Source organism: Oikopleura dioica, chromosome XSR, assembly GCF_907165135.1.
Source record: "Oikopleura dioica chromosome XSR, OKI2018_I68_1.0, whole genome shotgun sequence".
Lineage (NCBI taxonomy): Eukaryota > Metazoa > Chordata > Appendicularia > Copelata > Oikopleuridae > Oikopleura > Oikopleura dioica.
Window position 1 is genome coordinate 6,873,255 of NC_137294.1, and position 17,837 is coordinate 6,891,091.

Here is a 17,837-nt window from a genome sequence, read left to right on the forward strand (position 1 = left end):
TTATTAGATGAAAGCTCCCTATTTTCGAGAGTTAAAACGCATAACAGCTTCGATGACTTCCTCTGAGGTGTATCGCGTTGCAAGGACTTCACATTCATTCTGAAATCATAGATGAGTTCGTTCTCAAATGTCTCTAATTCTTACGGCGTTGACTTGATGAAGAGTATCTCGCACTTCTTTGCTCTTGATGAGACTCTTCCCTAGTCGCATCGACTGTGGCGGGAGGACGGACAATTCTTCCAATGCGTCCAAACTTTTTTCATAAAATCATCTTTTTCGAAGATTCGAGAGACCAATCCAAGTCTCTAAAATATTTTATTTTAGCATGAAGCATGCGAGATGCTTCTATATGAATTTGCACTATCAATATAAAATATTTGGAATAGTTACCTTAAGTTCTTGCGCTGTAAATTGAGTGCCAAATAGAAGCATTTCGCTTGCATTTGCAGAACCAAGAACCTGAGGAAGCAAGTATGATGAACAGGCTTCTGGAACTAGACCGATTTGCGTAAATGGCGTTCGAAACGTCGCGTCATCTGAGCTCCAAACAAAGTCAGCATGAGGAAGGACCGTGACACCGATTCCAATGGCAGGTCCATTGACAAGTGCGGCAAGGGGCTTTTCAAAATCTATAAGAGTGCCAACTAGCGATTTGAACGTTTCTGTGTTTTGAGCAGAGACTTCTTCGGGCGTCAAATCGCTTTCTAAGTGAGAGTCAGGAACAATAGGAAAGATAGTTGAGTAACTTACCCATCATACGCTTCATACCGTCTCCCATATCATTCCCAGAAGTAAAATACTTCCCAGTACCGGTGATTGCGGCGACAGTCAGATCATCATCCAGGGAGATTTTTCGGAGAGCTTGATCAACTTCACTGAATCGGGTTAACTCAATGCAAATTACCAATTCTGTATACGAGTAAGTGAAAGACACTCGCTTATCAGTGTAGCAGCATTTAGACCCCTTTCCTGTATGTTGTAGTGTTCATTGCATTCAATTTCTTCGGTCGATTCAGAGTTATTAGACCAACTTTACCAATTTTTTCATATTTGATTGTCTCAAACGAAGTAAATCTTTAAAAAAGTTTAACTCCACATAATTTATGTGACATAAATAATCCCACGAATATAATTATTTAGCAAAATATCTTGCCTTGCTTGCTGTCTAAGGCCGAAAATTACTGATCGCCCAAGCATCTCCTCTCTTTTAGTACTCGATCCTTATGAAAAAGGGGGAGGTACAAGGCAAACAGTTGAGTTTTGCAAAAAGATTGTTTGCATTCTGACATATTTACTCAACGCAGTCACACATTTCTTGCACGGATAAAATTCATGAAAATTAATCGCTTATTCTTGATTAAAATTTATTGAATTCCAATGAACTTTAGGCAGTGAACCTTGAATTTAGTTGATCGAAGGAGAGAAACGAGTAATGGAATAGCTTTAAAATGAGAATGCAGGAACTTGTTCTTTTGGTGCCTGGAAAGAATAAACATCGCCACTTGCAGGCTGAACATTTGCTAATTTTTAATTGCCCTTTATCACAAACCTGTGGGTCTTCCTCCTCACTGAACCAGGTTTCCACGATATTGAGCGCCGCCTTGTAAATGTCCTAGAACATGAGGATCAGAGAGAGCGACAAACTATTTCCTTACCTCATTTTCGTGCTCCTGAAGTTTTTCGAGCATATCAATGGCATCGGCTTCCTCAATGCATGTCGTCATTTCGGTAGTTTTGCCGCTAGCATCCGCCATGTTGAGCATGTTCGTGAGGCCATCAAGAACCACTTGAACGATTTTGCCATCAGCGCATCCGAGCATTGCGCACAATGGCTTAAGACCTCCGAGTTCGACAAGCTTGAATACTTGCATGGCGGAACCACCGGAGGTCAAATTCGTAACTGCCCAAGTAGCCTCCTTCTTTCCCTTGAAGTCGCCGTTTTCCAAAACTCGGATGAGCTCCTCAAGGAGCCCAGCCGAGATGATCTGCTCAATCTGGTCTCTGGTTCCCGCCGTAATGTTCGACAAGGTCCATGAGGCCTCCTTGACGATGTTGGGCTTGTGATGGCGCAGCAAGGTCTGGAACGGCGAGAGGAGACCCTATCATAGTTAGAGTCATGGTCCAACCTAACTGGCGTACCTGCTCGAGCATAGTTTGGGTCTGAACATCCGTGCCAGTGACGATGTTACCCAAAGTTCGAAGAACTGGGGTGAGAAGAAGAACGTCCGGAATAGCGTTCAACATCTCAATCAATTGGACAGTGACTCCACTCTAAAGTTCAATTGACACTTTGTTTAATGAAGCTAAACTTGCATCAATTATCAATTGGATTCGTTCGTTAGGACCGTCGGTGATGTAAGACATGGCCCAGCACGCATCAGCTTTAATCTGCTTATCGCTCATGCCGAGCAACTGGAGCAGAGTCGGAAGCATTTGACTGATATATTGTATGTCAGTCGGAGGGTTCTGAAATAGTATTTTAGTTTGAAAGAGTCTGATATGGCTTCACCTTGTTTCTGCATAAGTTCGACATTGTCCAGGAGATATTTTGTAAAAATGGTACGGACGCTTGAGTGTTGTCGATGATTTTGACAAGGGGCTCGATGACGCCAGCAGCAAGAACCTGGTCACGGAAGGGAGCTCCATCTCCGGCGATGTTTCCAAGCGCCCAGACAGCTTGCTCAACGACCTCCGGTACAGCGCAGTGGAGAAGGCGCACGAAGGAAGGCACGGCGCCGTGGCTCACAACAGCAGCGGTCTACATCTTTTATATTTCAAAATAGAGGATTATATACCTGGTGAGACGCGCCGGATGCGATGTTAGTCAGCGCCCAGGCAGCTTCAAATTGCAACTTTCGATTATCATCTCGCTGGAGAAAGTTAACCAAGGTCGGGAGGATTCCGGCCCCGATGATATCATCAATGGGAGGGTTGCGCTCACGGGAAAGCATTTTTCGGGCCCCTGAAAATAATTATAAAAAAACCTATCTAGCGGTTCTTTTTACCTTGAGTAGCCTCGTAGAGAACGTCATCATCGGCAGCTTGGAGGCCCTTGACGATCTCCTCGATGCTTGGAAGGTGGTCATGGGGACGAGTTTGGACGTTAATCTCCTTCAGAGGAGAGGTGTGGACGTCGTCTATGAGAGTTGAGCAGTTTCACTGTTAACAGTACGTACCCATGCAGATATTTCGGCGTTTCAGCATTTGCTCCTCCCGAGCATTCTTGCGGAGCTTGATTCCCTCCTCTTGGCGTCCTTTTCGGCGAGCTTCCTTGTCATTCTTGTCGCCAAACTTGTACCGGGCACTTCGGTTTTCAGACATCTTGTCACTCACTTAAAAAACGGAGTTTTGTGCTACCTCGAATCTCTGTTCGCGCAACTGAAATAAAATCTGTCGGTAATGTGGACGGGTGGGTTCACGCGGCCCGCGTCAAAAAAACGGAAATATTGCTCCTTGGTGTTTTCAAATCAATACGAATCGCTCCTGATCTCGCATTATCTATCATCAATAATCGCAACTTTCGTAAATATTCGACGAAATAGCTTTATTCGAAAGTTCAGGTCCTCCTTGAGGACTAAGTGTCAATCAGCATTAGTAATGCTGCATTACGGTTACCTATATTTAATGTTGCTTACAGACAGACAGTATATTTATGATTCGATGAGGGTTTTTCATGGGACACGGTTTATATTTTACGGGGAATTTTCCATTATTCTGATTCTAGAAAGATTTACTTGCTGCTCCGGCCATGTTGCTGCGGCGGAGAGACTTTTTCCGCAACCGGTCGAATCGAAACAGGCTAGAAAGTCCTCGACCAAAAGTATAAAAAGCCAAGTAAACGCACTTTTTTATCAAATAAAACAACCAACAAACAGCGAGTTTGAAGAGAGCAAAATGGGCTGCGGACTTTCCAAAGACAGGGTTAAGAAATTAATACAGATATACCACTACAGTACTCTTCCAGAGGACATACAAATAGATGTAGTTTTTTGATAGCTTATTTAGCTCTTTTTGTAACTCGAAGAAAGTTATCAAGCGAAAATTCACCAGCTCGAAATGCGAGATGGACAGTGGAGTGGACATCGACTTCTCCGATCTCGACGTCACTGACTTCGAAGAATTCAACCGACACCCTTCCCTGGAGACAAAGACCACCCGGTAAGAGCGCAGTATAAGATCCTGGCTTCTGAGTAAGCCTGTTAAGCCTTACGACTGAGAGCGAATTCGATAGCGAGAGCACGATCTACATCCAATGCAATGATCGCTTCGACGGAATCTCCATCTCCTCCGACGAACGAGCAATGGCACTCGTCGACGACTCCAAAAGTCTCTACACCGGTAATATTGAAGACGAATTTAAGAATTGTTTTTAATTTTTAGTTCTCGACTCGACCAAGGAAGTCAAGCGAATGCGCCTCATCTGAACATTCTTCTAGCTCTCGATCGCTCATTTTTCTCTTCTCTTTTTTTATTTCTTATTCTTTATTTTTTCCTTTCCCTATATTTTTCAAAAACAGTATCAAAGTATTTTACTGAATAAATTTTGCAATTAAAAACGTTAAAAATGTGTTGATTTCAAAGTCAAAGGGCGAGTAGTGATTGAAGTGCATTTTCCAGTTTGCAAAGTTTTCGTCGTAAATAAACTGATAAGGGACTGATTGGGTGCCAACTCTGAAAGTCATCCTCCTGTTGGGATTGGGCACGCAGAGTACTTGAGTGTGCCTATGATTAGCACGGCTAAGCAACGAGAGTGACGAAGAGAAGGACGGGAAACGGAATTATTGCAAAACTCTGAAAATGAGTTTCTTTGCAGGTAGATACAAGTATAGCAGTTTTTCCCTTTTTCTACATAAAATTTAGTACTTCACGCCTTTTCATAGCAAAAAGTACTAAATTTCTTCGCCAAATAATTGATTTAACACTATTACCTTTTGCACCGTCTAACAAGGGCCTAGATAATTACAGTAACCGCTCGGGCGCAACATCAAGAAGCTCTCTCTACCGACCGAGCTCTCGAGCTTCGCTTCCGTCCTTTCTGTCTCTTCAGAACTCGTCTTATCGAGTCCTGCAAGATGACGAAGACAAGTGGCTGACAGAAATTCCTGTCGACCCGATCTTCATGGAGCACACCGACAAAATCAACGTAAAGGTCGTCAAATACTCGCTTCAAATTTCTTGCGAGGTCTTTGATACAATCGGCGAGGGCAGAATGGCCAAAACTCAACGTGAGAGCTAAAATATTCTTCAGAAAATAAGTTTTTTTTTCAGAGTACAAACTAAACAAAAGAATCACTCTTCCTGACGATTGCAAACTAGAAACCCTCGATGTTGTTGTTGACAAGAAACGAACTGTCGTGCGGATCGTTTGTGATAAAATACCTGGTAATCTTACTAACTGGTCAATATACTAACAAAGTCTACAAAAGGTCACAGCCGTTGCATGAGCCGAAACTCAAGAGCGTCAAGAGCTGGCTCCCGGATGGGCTCTGCACTTGGTTTTTATGATCAGCCAAGATCTGGACTCGCGACTCCCAACATGTTTGCTCCAACGTAAGTTTCTCCCTAAGATCAAAGAAACATGAAACAAAATATAGATTCGGCCAACCATCCCGTCCTGACTCAAGATCATCGTTTTACGGTGAAATGAATGGAGGTCGAAATATCAACGGCACCTCAAAGACGGGTAACTAGAATTGATTCACGTTTATTTTAATTTTATTTCCAGAACTCGATGAAGTAGAAAACAGTGATAAGCGATGGGAATCCCGCTTGGTTCTCGACGAAAATTTCGCTGGTGAAGTTGGCTCGATCCGAAGCTACAAACGAAATGATTTTATTTTAATTGAGAAGAAAATCCCTATTCCTAGTGACGTCCAGCTAGGAACAGTGTCAACCTTTATCAAAGGTATATTGATTCCTGGACAAAGTGACTTAGATATTTCAGATGGTGTTGTCGTAATCATGGGAATGAAGAAACAAAGCCAGTCAACTTTTGTCCCAAACGGTGCTGGAGATCTTAAAATCGACACGGCCACACAAGCCCAAATTCACCGTGAGATGACATCTTCCTTGAATGCTACTGATTTGACACCCTCTCGTCCAACGATGATTGCTCCTCCTGCCGCGGTAAAGCAACCAGAGAGCCCTCAATCCCCTGAGAAACCCCTCGCTCCGATTATTCCACCAGAGCAGAAAACTGAATCAGCGAAATCTGTGGAAAAAAATGCGATCGAAAAGCCAGCAGAAGCCAGAACGGAGGAGAAAACTCAACCTGCAAAACCTGAGGAAGAGAAATTCGCCGCAAAAACTGAGTCTTTCCAGCTGCAAGAACATCTTGGCCGTAGTTCTAGTCGAGCAACCCCAACTCAACGCTCCAGGTATTTCCGATAAGTTAGCTGACAGGCGATTTCCTACATTTAGTAATATCAGAATAAGAACCTCTTTAGAAACGTTTCACAATCTTCCGTTTCATCGCGTCGATCAAGTATTTCTGAGGCTCATAAAGCTGCTACTGATGCCGAATCCCAAGAAGACGAGTCCGGTAATGGACCTGTCTGGTAAGAAACTTCCTCTTGAAGATACTTTATAGATCGAATTAAGTGAAATTATTGAAAATTCGGACAAAAAATGGGAAGTTCGTTTGAATGTCCCAGCTATGTTCTTAGAAGCGCCTGAAAATGTGAAAGTAAAAGTTTCGAAGAAGAAAATTTCAATCAAAGCTTCTGTGACCAAGTCTTCGAAAACCTCGACCCTTTCCGTAAAAAAATTATAAAAAAACCAATCATAACTTGGTCTATTTAGCGAGAAGTCAATATCCCCTCTGACGTGAATCAGAAAAAACTATCTGTTGAAGCCGTGAAAGAAGATGGAGCTCTGATTCTTAGATGCCCTAAACATCAAAAATAAACATATAAAACCAAATCCTTTTCTTCGCACGTTGCTTTCCGTAAATTTTGTGCTGCATTAGCGATTATTACGGTGTCTACAATTCATTGAGGTTAGCCGCGAATGTTGTCCAAGAAACGTGCACTTTATTCAACTGGTAGGTATAAAAGCAGCATTGCAATGGAAAAGAACCATCCGAATCCGAGCGAACAAAAAAAACTTTCAATCGTCTATCTGAAAGAAGATAGAAACTTAAGAGAAAATGAAGCTTGCCTGCCATTTTACCTTGATGACTGCAGTTTCTGCTCAAGGTGAAGAGAAGGGAAGATGGGTAACTGGACAGACTCTCGGGGCGAGATCGAGAATCAGTAGCATGATTCCAAACAACCCTCGAAGATTCAGGATCGGCTTTAGAGTCTTTCCTTTTTGGAGCTTTAATATTTCAATGAAGGGTACAAGATTGTTGTATCATAATAAATAAGAATTCGCTAAGCCCGATAAGTTTGTTCACTGACATCATGACTCATCGAAATTCAAACTTTAACGTCTATTACGGTGGTTCTTACGGCTGCCACTGCGCCTTCCTTGCCTCTGACCGACCTCTCACTTCACCTGGAACCGGACCACCAGTCGATGATCTTGACAGAACGTGCAAAAACTTCAAGTCTTGTCTCTCTTGCGCCCGAGAAAAGTACGGAACGACGTGCATTTCAGAGCTTCAAGAATACGGCTACACGAAGGAGTCGAATGGCTACATTCAGTGCACCGACCAAGCGGATACTTGCCAACGTGCAATTTGCGAATGCACAGCTCTCTTTGCCGTCGAGCACGCAGCTATCGACGACGTTACTAACGGATTCCTCCATTACATGAACTACCCTATGTTCAAGCATCAAGAAATCTGCCGTGAGTATTTTTTTATTCAAAATTGTTTGTTTTCCTTAATTTCTGAATATTTTGATTTTAGCGCATCTGTGCAATAAAGAGAAGTTCGATTTGAGCAACTCGAGCGAGCACCTTGAAGAAGGAACGTCGGACGGGCGATATCCATCGCTTGAATTCCTTGTCAACGGTAGAAAATGCTACGAAAAAGAAGACGGATCTCAAATCGTCTGGAACAGCGAGCAGCAGAGATGGGAGATTACGAAAGATGGGGAAGTAGAGTTTGTTCACCTTTCCGACCAAGCGTGTCCTCCAAAAGAAGGCTGGAATTTAACAAACGAGGATGGTTCTGTTGGAGAAGGCGCAAACATTCTTGTTGGGCGACCAAATGTGGGACCTGAGGAAGCATACGACGGACAGGTAAGCTTAGACTTTTTAATGAAAAATATCAAGTTCCTAGTGCTGCGCTAATCCAATCGGACCATTTTCAATTTTCAACTCGGTGTCTCAAGAATGTTGCTCGGATGGATCCATAGCCGCTATTGGTGACTGCTAGATCATAAGACTAATACTCAACATGATTTCTCAAATTATAATCTGTTCTCTGTAAATAAAATCCTAAAAATAAAAAGACCAGGTCATTACGACGGGACAATTTTTTGAACGATTTTTCAGGCTGATGTTTTTTTTCCCTCAAAAATTCGCGCGGGAAATTCGTCAGAAGTTTCGCGTGGAATATTATGGTCTTGGTTGCATTCCAGGGCTCCTTTTAACGTCTGTCGCCTTCTTTACTGATGTTCCTTGAGCAAACTGTTTTCCGAGATCGATGAAAGTTTTCGGTTCTGCGGCAGAACTTGTGCCATTAGTAATAAATATCCAAACATAGGATTAGAGTTGACTTACAGTACGGACTGCCATTTTCTCTAATAAATCATTAGTCATGATAATCTAGCTTATTTAGCTTATAACATAAAGTTAGACCGGTCTATTAAAGAAATCTAGAAAGAAATCAAAGGGCCGCCCAAAAGAGAGCTGCGTGTGAGCAGCCATGTCTCCGAGACTGCGCGGTGTCCAAAGTTTTGAGTCGGTTCTGGCACCTAGGGAAACTCGGCCTCCTGAAAACTGAGCACACGTGTTTTGAGCCAGCAACCACTCACAAGCCTTATTTCCGATTTTTCTTCTTTTTTTTCAAATGCGGCTTACGTACTTGGAAGATCCGGAGACATGGACGAAAGCATACGGAATATTGAAGAAGCTTGCGATAGAGACTAACAATTTGTATCAAAAGAACAGTGACCAGTTTAAAAAAGTCCGGAACAATCGAAGGTTTGCTTATACAATCAACAAACCAGTTTATACCAATAAACCGCCAAAAAAGGTATTAAATGTTGAGGTTAGTCACTGGAAAGAATTATTAATTAGGAAATTACTCTGCAGACAATCATCGACGATATAGATGAGCTTCTCCATGTTTGCAAGCTCATCAAAGAAGCTCTCGACGGTCTTTTCGAAATTTTTTCACCGAAGCCAACGTACACAGATTTTCTGGAGCTTCTCTCGCAGAATACCGACTTTGATATCAATCAACATAAATATCGGTCGGATTGCATCATCCTCGCTGTGCTCCAGTATGAAAGAATATCTTTTTCGGTATTAAATTTGTATTCAAGTGATCTACTTTTGTACGGCCTCGATAGTCTCCCAGATATTGTCCAAGAAAACCGAGTTCTTAGCCGTGGAGCTGCCCCATACATCGTGCTTTTCATATTTATTGAAGATCTCTGGAATAGCTTTTTACTCGACTTCGACGCTGGAATTGCTGAGCTGAAGAAAATCAAGGCCGGAATTCGCAATCGCTGCCGAGCGCACTTCAGCCGACAACTAGAGCCAATACAAATAACTAGAGTTGTCGGCGTCAAGTTAGCAGATATGATCCTGAAGAAAGCCTGGTCTGGACAAGGACAGTCGCCTCCCGATTTTTACTGGCAAGCAGGTCAGAATCCAGGGCTTTCTTGGGCCAAGCGTGGACTCACTCAAGGTTAGCTCCCATGATATTTCTTATGAAAATTATTTATTAGCTCTTCGAGGCGCGAAGAAAATCATCTATAAGTCATTATGTGTCTTCCAAGAAGGAGCCATAAAAAGTCACAAGAACTATCCTCTTCGACTGATCACAGCGAAGAGTTTCGTTAGAAAATGGGCCTTTCGACTTTCTCAGATGGTCAAGCCCAATCAACCCAGTGGATCGGATGATCGACACGATCACAAGACGATTGATCCGCGATTTCCTCTTCTTGCTGATAATGTGCGAAACCTAATGATGGGTCCCTTCTTCTCCAACAAGTTCAATGGACATTTTCGACCGATGGCCCGTGACGGTGATCAAATCGCTTTTCACGTTGAGCGGTTGATAGGTAAAAATTTGAAATCTCAAATTTCACATTTGAAAATCTAGGGCCGATTGTTGTCGGTGGAAGAAAGCCCAACGCCGCCGTTTATCGAGAGCGTGTTGTCGTTGTACAGAACTATGTGACAGGCGAATCCTTTACGCTGTCCTCCACATTTCCCGGAAGCGTGGAGAAAATCCTGTTTTCTGGTGACTGCATTGTCGTCTGGTCTGAGCCTACCTTCTCGAGGTTCTTACAATATTACTGGCAAAAGAAAAGCTGCGTGACTATTTGGTCCCGGAAGACTGGCGTCTTTCTACGAGTACTTGACTGGGACACAGAGGCACTTCACGCACGCTTTCCAGCAACAGAGATGTCCTTCAAATGTTTCTCCAACGAAATGAATGTAACAGCCTCGATAATGAATGTAATCATGTCGAAAGGAAGCAAAAATATCTGGGCGACATGGTCGGTGGTCCCTTTCCATTGCTCTTGCAAGAATGGAGTATGCTATCCAAACGAATTTTCTCATAGAAAAAGTAAACTTCTCGAGAAGACTGGGAAAATGTCTGTCAGGAAAGGATAAGAAGTTACTAGTCTTCATGATAATCAAAGGGGATGTGCTGAATTGTGGCGCCCTGCGCCGCCTTGCGCCGCTCAGCGCCGCCCGGTCCGGAACCGATCGGCTCTCATCCGGCCAAACCATGACCTACCAGTAGGAAACAGTTCTGAACAAGAGCGAGAGTTGGGCCCCCAACCCAATGAGTTCTCTTCCAGAAAATGCGCGCGTAAGGGCCTTTGATTCAGTGTCTCCCAATCAAAGTTAGGATAATGTTCAAAATTTCTTATTCTATAAAAGATTGAGTTCCAGCGGTTCGGCAAAGCCTTCTTTGGTCATCCTCGGCGAAGTTACCGCGTCAATTTCTCTGCGGAAGAGTAGAAACTTCTCTGCACGAGAATACTTCGCGTTCCACAAGCCTGACGACCGCAATGTCGTGGAAAGCCAGTCGACTGGGAAAGCTCAGCCACTTGCGGATACATCGACCCAGTACTCGTTTCTCTATCTGGCGAAATGGACGGTGAAGAATGGGCTGGAAATGCTTTTAGATGAGCCGATTTCCGCTCATGCTGCAGGATTAGGCATCAACTGCCCACGATTCGATCGAGATGTTCCCGAAATCTTTGTTGTTCCCAAAAAGAACGATGATACTTGGATAAACATCATCACTCAGATTGAAAGAGTTGTGATCCAGGTAGCATCTCTTAGATATGATATCTATAAGCGACTCCTATTTTAGGTCCACTCATGGGACGAGAAAAACTTTGATGGGACAATTCATCTTCGCTGGCGTCTGAATATGCAACATCTAAGTCCCTCTATGAAGATGATCGGAGACGAACGACAATTCTATCTTCCTGGAGCACAGATTCGGGGAATCGGCTGGAAAATCGAATACTGTGAGAAAGCAGACAACATGCGACTACGGGTGAATTTCGAAGCATGTAAGTTACCAAAATGACAACTAGTATTATGATTGAAACTTTCAATATATTTAGCGCTGATTGAACGGAAGGCAAGAAAAGAAACAGTCGACAAAGATGGAGACTTCGTTCGGGTCAGCGTCGAGTTTTTGGAAAAATGGCGGGATTTCGATAAAGTTGTCGAAAAGCTAAAAAAATACGACCCGGATAGAGAAGGGCGAGTTATCGAACAGTTCAGCTTGTCTGAGATGAGTTTGAACGCAGAGGCAAAGAGCATAGACACGCGAATGATCCTGCAGGAAAACTCGGGCGATAGGGATGACGAGGAGTTTTGCGAAGTTTTGGCAAGTGACGGCTACGATTGGGTTCGGGCGGAAAACAGAGACGAGGCGATGAGCGATTATGCAAGAGGAGCCAATCGACCACAAGCAATTTGGTGGGACGAGACACTCGGCACTGATGCTGCCTTTTGGGTCGACGATGACCTCAATCTCTGTGCGAAAGGGAAGGTTGATTGATTCGATACTACATCAGATTGTGCAGGTGGTTCAGCCTTTGCGATTGAGGCGTTGATGTACCCTTCGCCCGGACTTTAGGAGTGAACTACCTATTCAATCCACTCTAGTACGAAATTGTCAGCTTATTTTATTCAACCATTCAAAAGGTGAGGTTTCCCTCCAAAACGTTGGTCTGGGGAAGATAAAGAAGAGAATCGCTGTGTTGACCGGAAAAGCAGACGTTCTTCAATTGGACATTCTCAAATGGTGCATTAACGAAACTCACGTAAGTTCCTTTGAACGTACTGAAAAAATGCTTCCCTGTAGCTATACCACGAGAGTCTCGGAGGGGAAGTGCAGAATTCAATTGTCGCATGTCCACCAGAAATGCATCCTCGGGTCTTTGCTCATGGCATATTCACGAAGAATGACGATAAAGTCTAGATTTATACTTCTACTTGTTAAATCTGTACGTCTACTACTATTTTATATATTTTTACTGTTTCCTTACTTCCATCCGTTGCATTTTTTCCTTTAATCTTTCCATAAATCAACAAGTAAAAGACTTAAAATTTATAAATTGTAAGACAAGTTCTATAAAAATTCTCGTTTGAAATGGTTTTCCAATATTTAAAATACTATTTCACTTCGGCCCAGTTACTGTTTATGATGAATAATTAAAAACCATGCATACCAACTTTGTTCTTTTTTATTCATATTTCTTGATTTTATTTTCATTTTCTTCAACTAAAACAGATTGTCTCTTTTCTCTTCTTCATCGCAAAGGTAGATCTTCCAGTTTACCTTGTCCTCCGGGCACGTAACTAAGCGTGAGAACTTTCACACGGTGGTCATCATTACTGAATAAGATGAAGCGCGGATGTAAGAGAAGAGTAAGAATGAGAGCGAAACATAGCAGATTCTAAGAAAAAGACATTAGATTTGAAAATGGACTCGCTGGAGCTTTTTGGGGAGATTCTGGAGCCTCAAAACAACTGGGAAAACAATTGGGATGAGGAGTGCGACCGTGAGGTGGCCGCTGTCACTTGGAAGGTTGAAACGGAGCCCCTTGTCAAGAAATCATCGCAAAAATCAAAATTGAAATCACTTTCAAAAAAGATTTCTGCCTCTGCTCCTCAGCTAGAATTTCATTCCACAGAGCCGAAGGAACCGCCGTTGCTTTTCTCCTGCAGTAGATGTCTTTTCATGTGCTCGGACAAGAACTTCCTCGTCGCGCATTCAATTATTGAGCATGAAGAATCCTGCACCGAGTTCAGCAAAGGCGACGAGAAAGAAGTCTTTGTAGAGAGGAGCGAAGCAGCCAAGAAAATTATCGCGGTTGTGAAACATGTGATCATGGAATCCATCACAAGAGCCAGATGCGACACGGAAATCATTCTTGAAGAGGCAAATGAGGCTCAACTTGTGTCCATGAATGATATTGCTAGATCGATCGTCGATTCTACCGTCACCGTCGAGCCAGAAGCCTGTTCGGATGAGCATGGTGCCGACAATGTGTTTAATTCGTCGCTCGGTTCGGAGCGCGACTTGGAAGAAATGCTCCCTTCTCAAGCAAAAAGACGCAAAAAAGCACAGCCACGAAAGTTGCAGATTGAAAATGAAGATTTGAACGACACTACGAACAAGTCACAATTCGCTCAGGCCTCCGATGTGGTGACGCTAGTTGAGGCGCGGGATCCTGAATCGGACGATGAAAAAGCTCCTAACAATACTACCTCTTTTATTGACTCTTTCACCGGTTTAACTAAACCTCTCTGCCCTTTATGTCATCAAGAGTTCGATAGTCAAATGCATTTGGGCACCCACTTGGAAGATATCCACATGAGTTGGATTTCGCCGCAAATGACCTTATACACTGATAGCTCTAATAGTATTCCAATCGTGCCCTTTTCGTCGATCACTGCTGGGTCAACACAGCATTCGCAAGGTAAATCCTCAAGCAGAAAATTCGTTTTTTAAATAAATTTTAGGCGCGATGGAACCCTGGAGATTACGGCACGGTCGCAGTTGTAACAAAAACTCGTCAAAAAAGACGAAAAACTGGCGCAATATCAAGTGCAATCTCTGCATAAAAAAACCGAAAATGTCCCTATCGGAATTCAAGACGCACATGACCAATACCCATCATTACCGCAGAGCCTATTGCTGCCATCAATGCTCTACTTCTTTCAAAAGTCTCGAAGCATTCGTCGAGCACAATCGAATTCATGAGCAAAGAGTAATCAAACCAACTTGTGGCGATTTTTAACTCATTTTTAGCCGTTTTCCTGCGATGTCTGTGACTTGACCTTCAAAACTAAGCGAGAACAGAACGAACACCGACGAAGCGAAAGCCACCAAAAAGCGATCTTAGAACAAGGTCAGCCAGATAACGTCGACATTGTCTACGAAGAAACCTCGCCGATAAAATGTCCGAGCTGTGATTTCCGCTGTCATGAGATGTCCTTGCTGGCAAAACACTTGCGTGAAGAATCCCACTTTCATCCTTGTGAATATCAGGGCTGTAACGGGTTTTTCAGGTCAAAAGAAAATCTCACTAATCATATTGCGACTGCTCACGAAGGACATGGAGGTTCGGCCATTTTTTTGACCTGAGTATGATTTTTTTTAGCTTTCTTGTGTGATCTATGTGGGAAATCCTTCCGTCTACATGCTACTCTTTTACGCCATAAAGGCCGAAATCATAATCAGAAGAATATCAAGAAATGTTCGTTCTGTCCTGCTCAGTTTGCTGACAACTACAAGCTCACTCGACACATTAGGTCGATCCACTCGAAGGAAAAACCCTTCAAATGCGATTTTCCCGGATGCGATAAAGCTTTTGCTCGGAAAGATAAGCTACAGGCAAGAATCGTCCATATTCTATTTCATTAAGGTCTTTTTAGGACCACAAATGGAGTCACTCAAAGTCAAAAATGTTTATTTGTCATGTTTGCGACCGAGCGTATCTCCGCCCCGACTGTCTAAAAGCACATGAAAAGATTCATCTAGCGACCTTCAAGCATCTCACTTGTCACTTGTGCGACGCAAAGTTCCAAACAAAAGAGCTTTACAGTCGTCATCTAAAGAGCTTACACGATGTCGACATTGAGGACAATGTTAAGCGTAAACGGACAAAGTCGCGAAAGAGTCAAAATGAAAAGAAAGCCCCTGTAATTGTATCCAACGAGAAGAGCATTGCTAGCGATATTTTGGTATCCGCGATTGCGAGCCAGGTGATTCTTTAGTTTTCTTTATTTTGAGTAAAAATTTGTTTAGTTAAGCATACCGGAAGTGTTTCCACCACGTATTCCCAATTTCGAAAGCGAAATTCCCGTCTCCAACTCTCAGTACACTCTGACCGTAAACAAAGCGCGCTTAACTGACTTGCAACCAGTCGAAGTGCTTGTTGGTGGCTCTGGCGCTGTGCAATCTATTCATCCCGTCAATTTGAAATTCCCCAAGTTGGATTCTATTTCTCATCCATCTATTTCACAGCCCTCAGAGGAGGCGAATAATTCTAATTCCTGCTCACCGACCATCCTGCAGCCTGTTCAAAGATTGCAGCCAGTGGAAACCCCTGATGCCCCACAGTTCAGGTTTTTCGCCACTCACTTTCCTCCCAATAACACTTTTTAGTCACTTTAGTTTGGCTGACGACAACTGGACTCACACCGATCCTTCTATTTTCCTCAATAGTCGCCCTTCGATGGTTTCTGTTGATTCAAAGTTCATTGACCCATCTCGTTCCAACAACTTTTTGGCGTCTCCAAAGTCTGAATAAACTCCCATTCTTATTCTGAACGCAATTGTTTTTACTTAGGCTTAGAGTGCTTAGGAATCGAAATCGAATATGAAATGTCGGACTCGTCATTACACGATATTAACAAGAAGAGGACAGCCGATGACAGAGTTGAGATAAACTTCGTGCTTCCCGATGGAGGGAATATCTATGTAAGCTTTCCCAGGACTACCAGATTAAAATTTGTTTCAAGCGAGAGTACTCAGTTACTCAGACGCTCGAAGAGGCGCTTGATGATGTCTGGGATGCTGGGGGCGAAGAAGAGATATGGAAGAGTTTTGTTATTGAAGTGGAAGAACTTTATTCGAGTGACGAGGAAGCTGATGAGAACGAGTTTGAGTTTTTTTCTTCGTCTTCCGAGTCTGAATCAGAGCCAGAGCCCGAAGAGGAATCAATTCAGTCGATGGACAGTGAACTCAGAGATGAGGTGCACCCGGTTCTGAATTCCATGTTCAACCCATATCATAACACCTTGGTCACACTAACTGGTAGACCTTACATTCCAAAGTCTCCTGAGCCACCGAAGGAGGAGAAACAAAAACTCTATCGCTACGTGAAAAAAAGTGACGTACGATTACGAGCTGTCACAAAAAGCAACTTCAAAATAAAGGAGTTTAAAGGCGATGAGATGCAAATTCAGATTCAATCTTTGGACTTGTTTGAATTCCTTGTACGCGTCAGTTTCGCAGAGAGCAACTCAGAAAACCATGATCGAGAAGCTCAAGAAGCCACAATCAACAAAATCATAGGAAACAAGCAAATGGCCGACTACAACAAATATGTGGTTTCTTATGAGGATCCCGAAGACGATAAAAAACTTCTTTGTGAGCGGCTGAATGATCCCCACTACTCTCTCCATATGATGAGGCGACACCTGATCGATTTTTGCGAGAAGGAGAAAACTCAGGTTAGTAAATAGATAGAAACTATGTGTGGAGATTGTAACTAAGATTATAGCTTCGAGACGACGATAATAAGAATCCTCTTTGTGGATGGAATCGCGATTTTGGTGCGCGAAAAGTGCAGAATGTCATCCAAGCTCAATACTTTACGCGATCTTGGTGCAACCAGAAAGATAATGAGCAGACCTACGTGAACGCAAGAATCTATCTCCGACATTGGGTAGAGGATATGCCATACGAAGAGGCAAAACTGAGCTTCGAGTTGACGATTCGCTTCTCTCGATTCGAAAAGACTGCGAAAGAACGTCCTACTGTAGTGCTGGATCTCCTCGAAGATGTAAATAACAGTCCGTTTTACAAACGAAATGTGGCTTTACAGCGCTATTTGCCAGTTCGAAACGGGCTCGATTTTTTCATCGTCGCTGGAAAAATGGAAATTCTGCTACCACTCACAGAAAAAGTGCGCAATTTCACGTCGATTCAGATCGGCAAATTCGAACAAGTAAACTTGTATCTTTGTCGAGGACTGGACAAAATGGTGCCTAATTACTTTCCTTGGAATCCAGGGAACATGCATAACGATAACCTCACGGTGAATAACATTGTTCTTGAAAACCCATATGATGGTTCAACTTTGCAAGAGAGTAAACAAAGGAGTGTTTTTCTATCTAACTCGCTATTTTGGGAAAGATGAAGATTTATAAAACATAATAAAGTAAATACAAGCACGCCCTCGCAATGCGTATCATGACCACACAAGACATTCCTTACAATGTTGCCCATGAAATTTACTACAAAGTAGCAGTTATCAATGGCAGAAAAATTCTAGCATCTCAACTCGACCAAAACTTCGGACAAACAACCCTTGCCTCATTTTTAAAGCCTTACTTTCGCTTCAAAAACCTCATCTTCGCCGATCTGCCTCAAGAATTATGGATAGAAAGTTTTAAAAACTTTTAATAAATTATTAAAAACAACGCTCGTTTTTATGCTTTCAAGA

At 42.9% G+C, this 17,837-nt stretch overlaps 7 protein-coding genes and 1 long non-coding RNA gene across 8 annotated transcripts; 6 read left to right on the plus strand and 2 right to left on the minus strand.

The window, feature by feature from the left end:
- Position 1: 1 nt before the first annotated feature.
- Positions 2-1,270, minus strand: LOC145707064 (enoyl-CoA delta isomerase 2-like). Its single transcript, XM_081784541.1, is given in 7 exon segments — positions 2-99; positions 145-251; positions 254-305; positions 391-704; positions 751-875; positions 970-1,074; positions 1,154-1,270. Coding segments are annotated over 7 exon segments (828 nt in total). The 5' UTR covers positions 1,198-1,270; the 3' UTR covers positions 2-18.
- Positions 1,271-1,339: 69 nt separating this feature from the next.
- On the minus strand, positions 1,340-3,399 carry LOC145707764 (importin subunit alpha-like). The gene is made up of 9 exons (XM_081785337.1): positions 3,177-3,399; positions 3,006-3,137; positions 2,796-2,962; positions 2,510-2,758; positions 2,314-2,466; positions 2,140-2,271; positions 1,656-2,099; positions 1,550-1,612; positions 1,340-1,509 (listed from the first exon to the last, which is right to left on the minus strand). The coding sequence occupies exons 1-9, from the start codon at positions 3,319-3,321 to the stop codon at positions 1,444-1,446; spliced, it is 1,551 nt and encodes a 516-aa protein (XP_081641463.1). The 5' UTR covers positions 3,322-3,399; the 3' UTR covers positions 1,340-1,443.
- Positions 3,400-4,030: 631 nt separating this feature from the next.
- On the plus strand, positions 4,031-4,551 carry LOC145709964 (uncharacterized). Its single transcript, XR_014134975.1, has 3 exons — positions 4,031-4,158; positions 4,205-4,338; positions 4,381-4,551. It is a non-coding gene; the product is annotated as an uncharacterized LOC145709964 (long non-coding RNA).
- A 150-nt stretch (positions 4,552-4,701) lies between these two features.
- Positions 4,702-6,921, plus strand: LOC145707781 (uncharacterized). The gene is made up of 10 exons (XM_081785358.1): positions 4,702-4,813; positions 4,956-5,225; positions 5,269-5,382; positions 5,427-5,550; positions 5,595-5,683; positions 5,726-5,905; positions 5,945-6,377; positions 6,447-6,557; positions 6,601-6,757; positions 6,802-6,921. The coding sequence occupies exons 1-10, from the start codon at positions 4,798-4,800 to the stop codon at positions 6,904-6,906; spliced, it is 1,599 nt and encodes a 532-aa protein (XP_081641484.1). The 5' UTR covers positions 4,702-4,797; the 3' UTR covers positions 6,907-6,921.
- A 470-nt stretch (positions 6,922-7,391) lies between these two features.
- LOC145708117 (uncharacterized) lies at positions 7,392-8,398 on the plus strand. The gene is made up of 3 exons (XM_081785740.1): positions 7,392-7,791; positions 7,853-8,187; positions 8,228-8,398. Exons 1-3 carry the CDS (start codon positions 7,404-7,406, stop codon positions 8,321-8,323), a joined length of 819 nt encoding a protein of 272 aa, XP_081641866.1. The 5' UTR covers positions 7,392-7,403; the 3' UTR covers positions 8,324-8,398.
- Positions 8,399-8,916: 518 nt separating this feature from the next.
- LOC145709047 (uncharacterized) lies at positions 8,917-12,803 on the plus strand. Its single transcript, XM_081786731.1, has 10 exons — positions 8,917-9,145; positions 9,190-9,395; positions 9,438-9,805; positions 9,846-10,181; positions 10,223-10,403; positions 11,014-11,407; positions 11,453-11,657; positions 11,712-12,145; positions 12,306-12,419; positions 12,461-12,803. The coding sequence occupies exons 1-10, from the start codon at positions 8,960-8,962 to the stop codon at positions 12,575-12,577; spliced, it is 2,541 nt and encodes an 846-aa protein (XP_081642857.1). The 5' UTR covers positions 8,917-8,959; the 3' UTR covers positions 12,578-12,803.
- Positions 12,804-12,977: 174 nt separating this feature from the next.
- LOC145706851 (uncharacterized) lies at positions 12,978-15,937 on the plus strand. The gene is made up of 7 exons (XM_081784302.1): positions 12,978-14,081; positions 14,125-14,372; positions 14,414-14,726; positions 14,766-14,998; positions 15,040-15,369; positions 15,413-15,732; positions 15,773-15,937. Exons 1-7 carry the CDS (start codon positions 13,082-13,084, stop codon positions 15,915-15,917), a joined length of 2,589 nt encoding a protein of 862 aa, XP_081640428.1. The 5' UTR covers positions 12,978-13,081; the 3' UTR covers positions 15,918-15,937.
- LOC145706853 (uncharacterized) lies at positions 15,936-17,759 on the plus strand. Its single transcript, XM_081784303.1, has 3 exons — positions 15,936-16,087; positions 16,129-16,842; positions 16,893-17,759. The coding sequence occupies exons 1-3, from the start codon at positions 15,992-15,994 to the stop codon at positions 17,529-17,531; spliced, it is 1,449 nt and encodes a 482-aa protein (XP_081640429.1). The 5' UTR covers positions 15,936-15,991; the 3' UTR covers positions 17,532-17,759.
- The last annotated feature ends 78 nt before the right edge of the window (positions 17,760-17,837 follow it).

What these genes read in the sequence shown, in the direction of transcription:
- LOC145707764 (XM_081785337.1), bottom strand. Translation starts at nt 3,321, where the DNA reads ATGTCTGAAAACCGAAGTGCCCGGTACAAGTTTGGCGACAAGAATGAC. An exon ending in ACGCCGAAATATCTGCATGG is followed by an intron (nt 3,138 to 3,176) that starts GTACGTACTGTT and finishes CAACTCTCATAG; the next exon opens with ACGACGTCCACACCTCTCCT. An exon ending in CATCCGGCGCGTCTCACCAG is followed by an intron (nt 2,759 to 2,795) that starts GTATATAATCCT and finishes TAAAAGATGTAG; the next exon opens with ACCGCTGCTGTTGTGAGCCA.
- LOC145707781 (XM_081785358.1), top strand. An exon ending in CGTTTGTGATAAAATACCTG is followed by an intron (nt 5,383 to 5,426) that starts GTAATCTTACTA and finishes AGTCTACAAAAG; the next exon opens with GTCACAGCCGTTGCATGAGC. An exon ending in TCCGGTAATGGACCTGTCTG is followed by an intron (nt 6,558 to 6,600) that starts GTAAGAAACTTC and finishes GATCGAATTAAG; the next exon opens with TGAAATTATTGAAAATTCGG.
- LOC145708117 (XM_081785740.1), top strand. Translation starts at nt 7,404, where the DNA reads ATGACTCATCGAAATTCAAACTTTAACGTCTATTACGGTGGTTCTTAC. An exon ending in CAAGCATCAAGAAATCTGCC is followed by an intron (nt 7,792 to 7,852) that starts GTGAGTATTTTT and finishes TTTTGATTTTAG; the next exon opens with CGCATCTGTGCAATAAAGAG. An exon ending in AGGAAGCATACGACGGACAG is followed by an intron (nt 8,188 to 8,227) that starts GTAAGCTTAGAC and finishes TCAAGTTCCTAG; the next exon opens with TGCTGCGCTAATCCAATCGG.
- LOC145709047 (XM_081786731.1), top strand. Translation starts at nt 8,960, where the DNA reads ATGCGGCTTACGTACTTGGAAGATCCGGAGACATGGACGAAAGCATAC. An exon ending in TTGAAAGAGTTGTGATCCAG is followed by an intron (nt 11,408 to 11,452) that starts GTAGCATCTCTT and finishes CTCCTATTTTAG; the next exon opens with GTCCACTCATGGGACGAGAA. An exon ending in GGTGCATTAACGAAACTCAC is followed by an intron (nt 12,420 to 12,460) that starts GTAAGTTCCTTT and finishes GCTTCCCTGTAG; the next exon opens with CTATACCACGAGAGTCTCGG.
- LOC145706851 (XM_081784302.1), top strand. Translation starts at nt 13,082, where the DNA reads ATGGACTCGCTGGAGCTTTTTGGGGAGATTCTGGAGCCTCAAAACAAC. An exon ending in GTCAACACAGCATTCGCAAG is followed by an intron (nt 14,082 to 14,124) that starts GTAAATCCTCAA and finishes AATAAATTTTAG; the next exon opens with GCGCGATGGAACCCTGGAGA. An exon ending in TGCTCACGAAGGACATGGAG is followed by an intron (nt 14,727 to 14,765) that starts GTTCGGCCATTT and finishes GATTTTTTTTAG; the next exon opens with CTTTCTTGTGTGATCTATGT.
- LOC145706853 (XM_081784303.1), top strand. Translation starts at nt 15,992, where the DNA reads ATGTCGGACTCGTCATTACACGATATTAACAAGAAGAGGACAGCCGAT. An exon ending in CCGATGGAGGGAATATCTAT is followed by an intron (nt 16,088 to 16,128) that starts GTAAGCTTTCCC and finishes ATTTGTTTCAAG; the next exon opens with CGAGAGTACTCAGTTACTCA. An exon ending in GCGAGAAGGAGAAAACTCAG is followed by an intron (nt 16,843 to 16,892) that starts GTTAGTAAATAG and finishes CTAAGATTATAG; the next exon opens with CTTCGAGACGACGATAATAA.